At 39.9% G+C, this 14,724-nt stretch overlaps 1 protein-coding gene across 7 annotated transcripts in view; it reads right to left on the bottom strand.

The window, feature by feature from the left end:
• TTC39B (tetratricopeptide repeat domain 39B) overlaps positions 1-14,724 on the bottom strand; it is a 154,860-nt gene that overhangs the window by 94,192 nt on the left and 45,944 nt on the right. For 4 of the 7 annotated variants that reach the window (XM_055578034.1, XM_055578029.1, XM_055578033.1 and 1 more), the window contains exon 2: positions 13,255-13,289. The exons of 1 other annotated variant lie outside the window; for it this stretch is intronic. Coding sequence is in view for 2 of the 6 variants with exons in the window: in XM_055578029.1 (XP_055434004.1) it covers positions 13,255-13,289 (35 nt within the window). In the remaining 4 variants the exon portion in view is untranslated. Of the gene's footprint in view, positions 1-424; positions 577-13,254; positions 13,290-13,676; positions 14,099-14,724 lie in introns of those variants that run through there. 2 more of the 7 variants (XM_055578032.1, XM_055578030.1) reach the window with 2 other exon arrangements.

The raw sequence follows: 14,724 nt of genomic DNA, 5'->3' as shown, positions 1-14,724 counted from the left end.
AGCTTCTCTGACTTGCAGACATATCTTGGGTGTCTACCTGGGGTTGAATGATAGAGGCTCCTGAGCCTGCAGAAAGGGCAATCACAATGACAAAGACCCTGTTCATAAGGGTTCACAGGTCATTTTCCATTCATTTTGCCACCAACACTACCAAGTCTCCTACCTCTCCCTTGGGCCTCCTTGGTAAGATGAGACAACTGGAGCAAAGGATCACTAAGAAGATTCCCTTTAAGCTAGGAAATCCTGTCACTCCTCCTTAGAGTGAAAAGGAGCATTCACACTGGATTGAACAAAAAGTTCATGGGTTTTTCAGTAACATCAGACAGAAAAGCCCAAACAAACTTTTTGGCCAACCCAATAGAATATACAAGCCTTAGCTTAAAATATTGGAGAAGGCAATGGCACCCCACTCCAGTACTCTTACCTGGAAAATCCCATGGATGGAGGAGCCTGGTAGGCTGCAGTCCATGGGGTCGCGGAGAGTCAGACACGACTGAGCGACTTCACTTTCACTTTTCACTTTCATGCATTGGAGAAGGAAATGGCAACCCACTCCAGTGTTCTTGCCTGGAGAATCCCAGGGACGGGGAAGCCTGTTGGGCTGCCATCTATGGGGTCGCACAGAGTTGGAAACAACTGAAGCGACTTAGCAGCAGTAGCAGCAGCAGCTTAAAATATGGATACAAACTCCCTCCCCTAGTAGTCTTATACAAAGAACTTTCTGTTTTGGAAGGTTCCAGTACAAAAGCAGGCCACTAAAGAAGACCTAATGGTACAAAAGAAAATACACAGAGAAGCAATTCAGTGCAGGAAAAAGACACCTGGGGATACTGCTCACTCTGGGCTTTTTAGTGAAATTTATTTCCATTTTCTATATTCCACTGACTCTGTAACACATGATTTATGACCTGCTTGAAGGTGTTTGAGCCACACCGGTATCCAATATTCAGACCACAAACGAGCTTGTGACTGAAATTCTGAGAGTGTTGAAAAGATAAACACAGGCTTCCCATGCAGTCCATCAGCTCTACTCCTAGGTATGTATGCCAGAGAATTGCAAACAGGTGTCCAAACAACAAACTGGATACAGTTTTGCATAGCAGCGTTATTCATAACAGCCAAAAACTGGAAACAACCCGAATGTTTATCAACTTATGAATGGACAAACAAAATGTGGTATATCCACACAGTTGAGTATTATTCAGCCATAACAGAGAATGAATGAAGTACTGATGCCTGCTACAACATAGATAAACTTCAAACTTTTAGACACAAAGGAACAAATAGTGAATGATCCTATTTTTATGCAATGTCTATAAAGACAAATCTAGAAGCAGAAATTAGATTAGTGGTTGCCTAGGAGTGGGAGTAAGAAAGGCAAGTGACTCTAAAGGGTTTCTTTTCTGGATGATGATTTTTTTTAATTAGATTGTAATGATGGTTGTACATAGTTCTATAAATATAATAAACTTCAATGAACTGTAAATATAAAAGATTTTATGGGATATAAATTTATAATGCAATAGAGCTATTTTTAAAAGTTCCAGGGCAGAGAATCTCAAGAGAATTATTTTCCCCTCCTTACCTAGTACCAAGATTGAAATACATATTTTCTTATTGTGTCTTCTTATATAACAATTTTATTTTTCCCTTCTCTTATGCAAAGTCACCTATAAAATTCTCCACTGTGTTTTTTCCTTCCTTAGTGGTATATACAATGTCAATGGCATTTTGGATCCAATAAAATAATTAAAGAACAACCTATATTAAGAAAAATCAGAAAAAAAAAAAGAAAAATCAGGTGAGGTGTGGGTAGGGAGGCCCCTCCAAACCTAAGCAACACTTGGATTATCTAGACAGGGAAGCTGGGTCAAAGAAAAGATCACAGAAAAATGAAAATAAATCTAACTCGGCCTGAAGTTATACTAGTTATAATTTAACCCACTATGAAGAAAATATTAACTAGATGTTTTCCAACTATCATTCACCAAACTTCAACCTTTAATAACCTTAAAAACAGATCAACCTATTGCATCATTATTAACTGATCTAAACTGATGGAGCCCACCAGGTTGCCTTAAGAGCTTTATCTCATTCTAATTTACAATTTGTGATTCAAAAGAGAAGATGTGAAGAAGGAGGAAGTCCCTGAGACATGCTAGGCTACAAAATATTTTTATTTCTATTGTAACCATTCTATCACCCGGCTAAACACATCTGCCTCTTTCAAATTCTAGAGATAAGAGCAAATTCACCATGGCTGCTGCACGTGAACACGCACATCCCACCGCATTCACACTGCCTCCAGGCTCAAAACACCTACGAATTCCTATATAAGGATAAAGTCAAAATTTTTAACAAGGTGCTATGGAATATAAGAGAACACTGCTGAAAATATGTTAAACTTGCATCTGTCCTAACAGTCTTGGCACACAAATTTGATGTCTCCCTGACTTCTCTAAACTATCATAATAAGAAAATCTTGATTTTCTAGTACCCAACCAGTTCCTCCAATAAATTAGATTTTGGGGCCATTGCCAGCTGTAGTTTACATAAGAAAGAGGTTAAACACTACCAAGTCACTTGAGTCCAAGTGGTTAGTCTACTCTCCTCACTCTGTGGAGGCCAGAATCCTGGGTGACCCAAATCTGCTTATGTCCACAGGGCCCCAGGTAACCCTTGTAGCACTCAAAACTCAAAACCAATGCAAGTCGCTCCAACCTTCCAATCGGAAAACAGCTCTCTTTGGAACCCCTGGAACATTTTACTTACTCTTCACATGTCACACTGAGGCAGGAGGTAGACAGAACCTCCCCACCCCTGCCCAGAGTGAGCAACTGGAGTTCCTTCCCTGTGGACAGGAACTCGAAAATATCAGTATTTTTTTATATTCTCGATATTCAAGGTCAATTCTCGAATGCAGGACAGAAGGCTGGGCCTACCCAGATCAGAGATAAGAGGCCACATATTTCTTATTCTCAAAGTCAAGAAGACCTAGAAAGCTCCTTGGGGGTCAAATGGAGAGTGATGCCAAGGCCACCCATAGGCCTCTTCGCTGGAATCCATCTTGACTGAGAGATGCATGTACACATGGGAGGATCCTGAGATATACCAAATATGAACTCAGAACAAGGCAAAGCAAAATGACTGGCCGAAAAAAAGCTGAAAGAAATGCCCCATAAAAGTGATTCAAACTACCACGAGGACATGGTTCTCTCTGTCTGCCTGTATGTCTATCCACACATACTGTACTCTTTGCTCCTAATAAACAGTTTACTTGTTTCACTCCTTTCCATCTTTGTGAGAATTCTTTTTACACAAAGCCAAAGGGCCAGAGCCTTGTCTGCCATAAGCTGACCTCAATCTGGCCAGAAACACAAACCTTGCTTCAAGCCACTGCAGGCTGAGGCCACCCAAAATCAATATCACAGTTAATTTATGAACAGACTTTACTTACACCCACCACTACATTGTCATACAGTAGTTACCCTGCGCATGAAGAATACCCAGTCATCAGGGCACCAAGAAGCACACACCAGCACGGAATTGTTAAATCAAGAAGCCCGAGACTATGGCAGAGCTAACCTTCTAGCAAAATTCTATTGACCATTACATGGGACTAAAGTACAGTTCCTCCCTAAGAGATGACCTCCTATGCAAATAAATCAGAAACTTCATAAGCAATTTTAATTTTCAGAAAGGACATGTTCAATGTGCCACTGTTTTATTTTTTTAATCTAATTTTCCTTCCAGTTCTAAATGTTAGAGATGTTTGTACCATCTGCTGCTGCTGCTGCTGCTGCTGCTGCTGCTAAGTCGCTTCAGTCGTGTCCAACTCTGTGCGACCCCATAGAAGGCAGGCAGCCCACCAGGCTCCCCTGTCTCTGGGATTCTCCAGACAAGAACACTGGAGTGGGTTGCCATTTCCTTCTCCAATGCATGAAAGTGAAAAGTGAAAGTGAAGTTGCTCAGTCGTGTCAGACTCTTCGCGACCCCATGAATTGTAGCCCACCAGGCTCCTCCGTTCATGGGATTTTCCAGGCAAGAGTACTGGAGTGGGGTGCCATCGCCTTCTCCATTATACGATCTACCAGCTAGCAAATCTAACAACTTTCCAAAATAGTTGTTATTACAATTGTTACCACAAAGATCCAGAACTAGGAAAGACTACATCTGTGGTAGAGAATTAACTAAGCAGAAAAGGAGAGTAGGAGATAGGTTTTCTTTAGTGGAAACACTTGAAGTCCCTCCTCATCTGTTCACTTGCACCTTTTCATTACAAATTCAGAAGAAAATATTCACAGGAAGAAATTAATCACCAGGTTGGCAAGAGGACCACACCCTCCTACAGCGAGGCTGAAGCATTGCTATCTGCACATAAAACCCAAATATGTAGTTTGATCAGCATAAGGAAAAAGAGCTCTACCGAGTTTAGCAGCTAACAGATCACAAAAGAAATGCCATGGCATGATAAATTGAAGAGGGAATCAGAGATACGTGTTGGGAAACCCTGAAACTAGGACAAAATAAAAGTTCACATAAAAGCCAGTTAAGAATTTTTTACAATTAACATATACTTGTAATCAGAGAGAAAACATACAGAGTAGATTAAAAGAAAAATATAGAGTAACAGATTTCTTCAGTAGCATTTTCAATTTCAGAAAGGGTCAATAACTCAGGAGAGATGTTACAGGAACATGACACTCTATGTTACGGAATACAGAGAAACATTCAAGAGAGCTTTCCCTATAAATAAAGCATGTGTGTGCTCAGTCCCTCAGTCTCCTGCATCTCCTACGTCTTCTGCAGTGGCAGGCGGACTCTGTAACACTGAGCTACCTGGGAATCCGAAGTCAAAGTTAAAGTGTTACCCACTTGGTCGTGTCCAGCTCTTTGCAAACCCCTGGACTGTAGCCCACCAGATTCTTCTGTCCATGGGATTCTCCAAGAATACTGGATTGGGTTGCCATTCCCTTTTCCAGAGGATCTTCCCAACTCAGGGATTGAACTCACGTCTCTTGCATTGCAGGCAAATTCTTTACAGTGTGAGCTACCAGGGAAGCCCAAAGTACAACCTACTGACTTTCAAATGTTATCTGGAAACATTTTTAGTCATTTTTAAATTTTCTTACATACATGACACAAGTTTCTATCCTCCTAAATAGAATATACTAGATATAATGTAACTTTTTTCCAATGTCTCAGAGACAGCATTATTAACATGACTTTCTCAGTGGAGATTGACAGTGAACAGGGTAGGGGAGCAGTAAAGTACTGATACTTACTGAGCACCTACTCTTTGTTTATACACATTATAATATTTAAATTGAATTTCATTTTATCTCCCCAATAAATCTGTGAGCGCATGAAGAAACTGAGACTCAGTGAAACTGTCCCAACAGGTCCCCCAGGTAGTAAATGAAGCTGAAACTGGTAATCAAGTTCACTGTCAAATCCAAGGGGTTGACTCTCCAGAAAGGTACATCTCAGCGTGTGTACCCGAGCAAGGTAAAACCACACTGCTGTGCTTTGGAGTTCTATGACTGTACATCGTACTTACTTTCTTCTTTCTCTGCCATTTTTTGCTACTATCTACAAATAACTACATCTGTTATATATAGTAATAGTATATTACTTGGAGAAGACAATGGCACCCTACTCCAGTACTCTTGCCTGGAAAATCCCATGAACGGAGGAGCCTGGTGGGCTGCAGTCCATGGGGTCGCTAAGAGTCAGACACAACTGAGCGACTTCACTTTCACTTTTCACTTTCATGCATTGGAGAAGGAAATGGCAACCCACTCCAGTGTTCTTGCCTGGAGAATTCCAGGGATTCGAGAGCCTGGTGGGCTGCCATCTATGGGGTCCCACAGAGTCGGACACGACTGAAGCGACTTAGCAGCAGCAGTATATTACTATCAACAAATATAAAACCACCCTCTCACCATACCTTCTAGAACTCCAGCAAAATTATACTAAAAAGCATAAATCTATTCACATTCATTGTAAATAGATTCTAGATGGAAGTCTCTACTATAAGAGCAAGATTTTTAGAGCATGGGCTTGAAGATCTACTTTGGCTACTCTTTTTGGAATTGGACTCTACTTCAAACAGGTAAGGTTCTCTATTAGGTGAAATGTTACTATTATGTGTTGCTACACCAAGGTGAGAGAAGTGTGTACCAAGGACATTTTGGCAACACCAAAAAGGAAACACAAAACCCTTTAAGGAACAGTCTAAGGTGTCACAGGTAATAATGCACATCAAAAACCTAAAAGAACAAGGCAAGTTCTAGAACGGATAAGCCTTTGGATTTGCTAAACTGAACAAGACTGAGCTGACAGGGAAGTTAAATTTGGAAGTAAAAAAAATACTGGCATGGCAGAGAATGGATACATGTATATATACGGCTGTGTCTCTTCCCTGTTCACCTGAAACTATTACATTGTTAATCGGCTACAGCCCAATACAAAATTACAACAACAGCAAAAAATGCTGGCAACAGCTTAAGACAGGCTGAAAGAGGCAATGAATGGAAAAGAAAATGCTAGATAACCAGAAAGTGAGGTAGCATTAAAAAAGGGTTGTTTTCAAGATGAGAGGAAAAAATGTAATATATGGTTGACAGTCAGATAAAAGAAGCTAAGACATACAAATTTTCCAGGAATTTCACATTTTCTGAGTTCACCGTGGGTTTCTGATAGTCACGAATCAAAAACATCTCTGTCACAGGACTCATTTTTGGAGGCCCATTCTCCTAAGAACCAGTCATACTAATATTGAAACATCTAAAGCAGATAGAATAGTTTTGTGCAAACACAAAGACACACAGATCAAAGGACCAAAACAGAAAGCCCCCAGAAACAGAGCATTATTAGTTTAACGAGTTTATTATTTGATGGAGGAGGCATTATACATACATTTTCTTTTACTCACAGACTTAGCAAATGGTGTTGGAATAGTATGCTGGCAATGTAGGGGTTGGCATGAGATGGGGATCTAAATTAACTTCAGTTGGGTTAAGTTCAGGGTTTTCTTTTTTTTAGTTCAGCTAAAATTTTCTGCCTGCTGGGTGTATTTCTGAAAAAGGGAGTTGAAGTCACCAACGATGGTAACGAAATCATCTATTTCTCCTTGTATAACAATTCTATTTTTGCTTCATGTAGTTTGATGCTCTGTTGCTAGGTATCTACACATTAAGAACTGTTATGTCTTCTTGGGAGATTGGCCCCTCTATCATTAGCTAATGCCTTTCTTTATTCCTGAGAACTTTCCTTATTTTAAAGTCTGCTCTGTCCAAAATTAGTACAGCTATTCCTGCTTTCTGATGATTACTGTTAGCATGGTATATTTTTTTCTCAATTTACTTTTATTCTATATGTGTCTGTTATTTAAAATGGGTTTTGTTGTAAACAACATATAGTTGGACCATACTTTTTGAGCTCCTCTAATAATGTCTTTTAATTGGTAAATTTAGACCACTGACATCCAAAGTGATTATTGATATAGCGGGATTAACATCTACCATGTTCATCACTATTTTTATTTCTTGCCCTCACTTTTTGTTCCTATTCTTGTCTTCCACTCTTTTTTTGCCTTATATTGTTTTAATTGAACATTTCATATGCTCTGTTTTCTCTCCTTTCTTAGCGCATCAACTTTACTTCTTTTTTTACATTTTTTTGGTGGTTGCCCTAGAGTTTGCAATACACACTCACATCTAATCTAAGTCTATATTCAAACATACTGTACTACTTCACAGGTAGTGTGAGTACCTTATAATAACAAGACAATACTATCCTCCTTCCCATTCCTTGTATCACTGTTGTCATTCATCTCACTTAGATGTGAGCATACACAAGCATATATATATCTTTCGTGTGTATATATATATAAACACAAGTATATATAACCAAATACACTGTTGGTATTATTTTCAACAAACTGCTATCTGTTAGATCAATTAAGAATATGAAAAAGTGTTTTATTTTACTTTGACTTATTCCTTTTTTGATGTTCTTTTCTTTATGTAGATCTGAGTTTCTACATATTATTTTCCCACTCTATAAAGAACTTCTTTTCATGTTTCTCCTAAGGCAGATCTATGGGTAACAAATTGCTTTAATTTTTGTTCACCTGAGAAAGCTTTTATTTCTCCTTTACTTTTGAAGATAATTTCACAGAGTACAGAATTCTAGGTTGGTGGTTTTATTCTCTCAACACAAATATTTCACTCCACTTTCTTTTGCTTGCCTGGTTTCTGATGAGAAGTTAACTCTGCTCCTCTAGAGGTAAGGTGTGTTTTTTATTTTAGGAATTTATCTTTGCTACTCTGTAGTTTGCAGGTGATAGATCTATCAAGAGGTTATTTTTTTGTGTTCATCCTATTCAGTGATCTCTTACCTTACTGGATTTATGGTTTGGTGTCTAACATTAATTGTGGAAATTATCAAACATTATTGTTTCAAATATTCTTCTGTTCCTTTCTTTTCCTCCTAGTGTTCCCATACAACACCTGTTGTACTTGTCCTACAGTCCTTGGATATTCTGTTCTGTTTTTAATCAGTTTTTGTTCTCTTTGCTTTTCAGTTTTTGAGGATTCTATTCAGCTCAATTGGTAAAGAATCCACTGGCAATGCAGGAGACCTGGGTTCGATCCCTGGGTTGGGAAGATCCCCTGGAGAAGGGTATGGCAACCCACTCCAGTATACTTGCCTGGAGAATCCCCAAGGACAAAGGAACTTGGTGGGCTGCAGTCCATGGGATCGCAAAGAGTCAGACACGACTGAGCGACTAAGCACATTCAGGATTATACTGCTCTAGCCTCTAGCTCAGAGACTCTTTCCTCAGCCATGTCCAGTCTAATAAGTCCATCAAAGGCAGCTTTCAATTCTGTTAGAGTGTTTTGATCTCTAGCATTTCTTTTTGGTTCTTTCTTATGACTTCCATCTTTCTGTTTACACTGCCTATCTGTTCCTGCAGGCAGGCTCTCTAACTCTCCCATAGAGGCCACAGCATATTCACCATAGTTGTTTGAAACCCCCACATCCCTGCTATGTCTGGTTTAGATGTTTACTCTGCCTCTTCAAACTGTGTTTTTTGCCTATTGGTCTGCCTTGTAATCTTTCTTGGTGGTTAAATATGATGTACATGATAAAAGTAACTGCTGTAAATCAGCCTGTGGTCACATGGTGGTGAGGGGTTGGGGAGGGGAAACAACTGACACTCCTATGATTAGGTCACAGTCCTTAAGGGAGCCTGTGCCTCTGGACTGGGAACTGCTCAAGTGTTTCTCAGTTTTTCTTCTCACGTAGATGGGACAGGATGGCCAGAGTGGGCTGGAGTTCCCAGGTCAGTTAGACTCTGGTTAACTACTCTCCCCTGAGGGTAGGCCTTGTTAATAATAGTCAACTCTGGTATATTTCAGAATGTTCCTTTTCTCCTTACCCTGCAGGATGCCCAAAGGGATTTTTCTCCTCTGTTTACTGTGGGAATCTGGTAGAGCTTCTAGAGGCAAATCTCACATTAGGAGGGGAGGGGGCTTCACATGAGAGACTCCCCTGTGGTTCTTAACTCCCAGAGTTGTTCACACTAAGCCTCCACCAATTCTTCCATCACAGCTGAGGTCTTCCAGTCCCGGCTTTAGCTCTGTACACCATACTCCCTGTATATGCCATTCTGACCCTCTAGTACTGGGGGTAGGGATCTGCCCTGTATCCTCCCCTTTCCTTTGGCTCCAAAATGAATTGTGGATTTTTCAAGTCTGTTAAGCTCTTTACTTGTTGTTAGGATACAGTGGTGACTTCAAGCTCCTTACATGCAAAGCCAGAAACCAGAAGTCAAGTTCAGAAGGTTTTTGTTTCCCTATAATTTGATTTTTTAAAAACTAGTCAGTGTTAGAAATTGCTGACAATGCCTTTCAAACCCAGAGGTAAAGCCGCTGCCAGTTTAACACAACCAGTGAAAATTCAAGCAAACACAAGTTTTAATGTGTATTGCCCATTGGTCACATCAATTACACCAGCCTGACCTGTTTTCATCTCTGAGACCTGAACCCATTTCTGATGTGTGTCCAGTGTTCCAGTTTCTCACTGGGAACAGCAGAGCCTCCACTGTGAATTCCAGTAACCAGCCCCGTAGTCAGACCCTTTTCAACCTCCTGGATTTCAGTCTACCATGCACCTCAAGCTCAGTTCCTGCCAATGCTCAGAGCAGAGCAGCAGCAGCAGAGTGGTCTGGATGGCAAATAATGCACTCACCTTAAAAGTAATTTTTAAAATTACACAAGCAGATTATCTTCCAAAGAGTACAGCATAAAAAGGGAAGGGGAGGAAAAGTAACTTTACAGTGGCAAGACTTGACAAACACTATCTCAAGCCAAGTGATTAAGTTTAACCTCAACAGTAGTAAGCCAGGTTGATAACATGTACCTTTGATATAGTGTGATGAGAATGATACTTTACATCTGTGGTCTGCCTCCCCAAAATACATGAACTCAGTCTAACCATGAGGAAAAAAAAAAAAAAAAAAAAAACAGATAAGTCTCAATTGAGAGATATTCCACAAAACAAATGAGTAGTCTCAAAACTGACAAGGTCATCAAAACCAAGGAAAGTCTGAGAAGCTGTCACAATCACGAGGAGGCTAAAGAGACAGGACAAATAATTATAATGTGGTGTCCTGAATGAGCTCCCAGAACAGAAAAAGGATACTACATAAAAACTAAAGATATCTGAATAAAGTATGGACTTTAGCCATAACAACATATCCATATTAGATTATTAATTGTGACAAACGTACCATTCTAATGTAAGAAATTAATCACAGGGAAAACCAGTGTGGGATATATAGGACTTTCCATACTATGTTCATAATAGTTCTGTAAATCTGCAACTATTGCACAGTAGCAAGGTTATTTTTTTAAATCCTAATCACAATTAAGTTCTTTTTAATCACATATATATTTGATGACAAACACTAAAACTTTTGGACAATAAAAAAATGTGCAACTCTAACATAAAAATAGCAATTAAGGGAAAGTATCTGTAGCAAATAGAACCAAAGATGAAAGTGTATATACATATGTAAGTTCATAAGTATGTATGAGAAACAGTGAGAAAAAAGTTAAATAGGCAAGATAAGACTAGAATTCATACATAAGGGAATACAATAGACTAAACAATGATTATAAGAAAAAAAATTGGGGGTGGGAGGGGTACACCACATGGCTTGCGGGATCTCAGTTCCCCAAGCAGGGATTAACCCCAGGCCATGGTAGTGAAGGCCTAGAATCCTAAACATTAGGCCATGAGAGAACTCCCAGAAAAAATAAATTTTTTAACAAAACAATTAGGTATCACTAAAGTAGCAAAGGGCTTCCCTTTGGTAAAGAGCATGCAATGCAAGAGACCCAGGTTCAATCCCTGGGTCAGGAAGTTCCTATGGAGAAGGGAATGACTCCGCACTCCAATATTATTGCCTTGAGAATTCCATGGACAGAGGATGCTGGTGGGCTACAGTCCACAGGGTCGCAAAGAGTTGGACACGACTGAGCGACTAACACTTTTCACTTTTTAAGCAGAAAAATGGTTTCAAATAATACCTAGGGACGATGATGCTACACGTACACATTGTTCATAGCTAAAATAAGATAAAATTCAAAAGATAAAATTCTTTTGAAAGTGCTGTGGACTGAATTCAGTTCAGTCGCTCAACTCTTTGCGACCCCATGGACTACAGCACGTCAGGCTTCCCTGTCTATCACTAACTCCTGAAGCTTGCTGAAACTCACGTCCATCGAGTCGGTGATGCCATCTAACCATCTCAGAATTGCATTCCCCCAAAATTCACATACTGAAGCCCTGATCCCCAATGTGATGGCATTTGGAGATGAGGCCTTTGTTAGATAATTAGATTTAGATCAGATCCTGAGAGTGGGGCCCTCATGATGAATGCCCTTATAGGAAGAACCCTTAGAGACCTCTCTCTCTCTCTCTCTCTCTCTCTCTCTCTCTCTACCTGTGGAGACACAACGAGAAGGTGACCATCTGTAAACCAGGCAGAGCGCTCTCACCAGAACCAAACCACACTAGCAACCTGATCTCTCACTTTCAGGCTCAAAACTGTGAGAAAATTAATTTCTGTTGTTTAAGCTACCCAACCTGTGGTATTTTCTTATGGCAGCCTGAGTTGACTAGTACAGAAAGGCAACTTGAGAAATATCACATAAAAAGCAATAAAAATAGTCATCCCTTTTATAGCCAATAATTCTACGTTGGTGAAGTTGAACTTTCAGAGATAATTCAAAAATATAACAAAACTATACACATTAAAATATTCACTACTTAGTTGTACTAAATGTCTAAGAAAGGAGAAATGAATAAGTAAACTGTAGTGTTCCATTTTGGAGAAGGCAATGGCACCCCACTCCAGTACTCTTGCCTGGAAAATCCCATGGATGGAGGAGCCTGGTAGGCTGTAGTCCATGGGGTCGCTACGAGTCGGATACGACTGAGCAACTTCACTTTCACTTTTCACTTTCCTGCATTGGAGAAGGAAATGGCAACCCACTCCAGTGTTCTTGCCTGGAGAATCCCAGGGACGGGGGAGCCTGGTGGGCTGCCATCTATGGGGTCACACAGAGTCGGACACAACTGAAGTGACTTAGCAGCAGCAGCAGTGTTCCATTTGATCTAATATAACATCACTTAAAATCATTACAAAAATTATATAGGCATATAGGAAATGCTTATAATAAAACTAAGTGCAAACCAAAAGCAAAAATCTACAATATGAGGCTAATCATGTAAAGAAATATGGGCAAGATATAAAAGGGTTGCTGCTAAGTCACATCAGTCATGTCTGACTCTGTATGACCCCACAGACAGCAGCCCAACAGGCTCCTGGGAATCCCTGTCCCTGGGATTCTCCAGGCAAGAATACTGGAGTGGGTTGCCATTTCCTTCTCCAATATAAAAGGGTTAGCTGTAAACAAAATTTAATTTGTTGGAAAACAATTTTTCTTTTATTTTAGTTTAAGGTTACAAGAAATCTGACTCAAAAATATATTTGACAGTAACTTTGGATAGATCCTTTCTTAAGCTTAATCACATCCTCAATGTTAAATTATAGAGAACTGAATTTTTCCAACAATAGTCACTATACTCAAAAAAATGAGAATGAAATATTTATTTTTTTAAAAGAAAACCATCAATTTTCTCTACTATATACTTTTTTATTACGTTACTACTTACACAGAGAGGGTTTCCAAAGCATCTTCAAAGATGTCCTGGGGGAACAAAAAACACAATGAGTGTCTCAGGAATCAAGAACTTTAAACATAAAAGAGACTCGTGTGTGCACGCGTGCGTGCGTGCGCATGTGCCCAAGCACATGTGTGCATGCCTCCCAGCAACAGAGTGGGGAGTTTGGGTGGGCTGCAGTAGAACTACTCCACTTAACGCTCACTAATGTAACTCCTTTCAGAGAAATCAAGCACATGAATGTAAGTGAGATTTAACTTAGGTAAGTTGTTTTGTTTTTTTTTTTAAATAAGACTAGTAAAATACTCAGCTAGCAATCAAACTGGGCTAATTTGAAGAAACTGAGACTCCTCTAAAGGAGTCTTCAGTCTCATTCAACCCAGAAGCACAATGAGACAAATAACAGGACTTACCCAATTCAGTCATGTCTTTCTCCCTGGCTGGCCACGTTAGCACCCCTGGGCCTTTGTGTCACATCCAACCCCACTACCCACCCAGCAAGTCTCCCTGCCACCGGACTGTTCTCTACAGCACAGAGGGCAGCCTTTTCTTTATGCCACTGGCCTGTTCAAAAGTTGCACACACATGCACACTCACATCTGCTTACAAATCCACACATGCACCCCACACTCATACACACTGACTCACACACTCACAAGCTCACCCATAAACTCACAGACACACACATTTAGAAACACACATACACTCACACACAAACTTACACATACAAAGTTCCCTCATAGCTGCAAAAATCAAATCCAAGCTCCTCATCCAGTTATCTGGGACCCACTATAACCTAGTCAAATCTTCAAAGCCTCCTTCCCTCATTCCTTCCACCATTTCCACAGCCACACACAGGACCATCCTGGCCTCCCTGCCCCCACGCTTCACACCTGCCATTCAATTATTCACGTAACAGCTGAAGTTACTCTTCTCTTTCTCTTCTTTAATAAGCTCACATCATACTACTGCTTTAGACTTCTTTAAAAGTTTTCCACTGCACATAGAATAAATCCAAATTTAATAAACATCCAAGACCTACTGTATAGTATAAGAAATATTCAATATCTTATAATAACCTATAATGGAAAGGTTTCTGAAAAAAGAATATATATACACAATATATGTGTGTGTGCGTGTGTGTATATATATAGGTGCTTAGTCGCTCAGTCATGTCTGACTCTTTGCAACCCTTTGGACTATAGCCTGCCAGACTCCTCTGTCCATGGAATTTTCCATGCAAGAATACTGGAATGGGTTGCCATTTCTTCCTCCATGGATCATCCTGATCAAACAATTGAACCCATGTTCCCTGTGTCTCCTGCATTGCAGGCAAATTTTTTACCCACTGAGCCATCAAGGGAGGCCTATATATATGTATGTATAACTGAATCACTTTGCTATACACTTGTGTTGTCTGCTTAGTCCTGTTATTTGTTTATTGTGCTTCTGGGTTGAGGG

The sequence above is a fragment of the Bubalus kerabau genome, chromosome 4 (genome assembly GCF_029407905.1).
Source record: "Bubalus kerabau isolate K-KA32 ecotype Philippines breed swamp buffalo chromosome 4, PCC_UOA_SB_1v2, whole genome shotgun sequence".
Classification (NCBI taxonomy): domain Eukaryota; kingdom Metazoa; phylum Chordata; class Mammalia; order Artiodactyla; family Bovidae; genus Bubalus; species Bubalus kerabau.
Note: the sequence above shows the minus strand (reverse complement) of the source record. Positions and strands in the feature narration are given on the sequence as shown.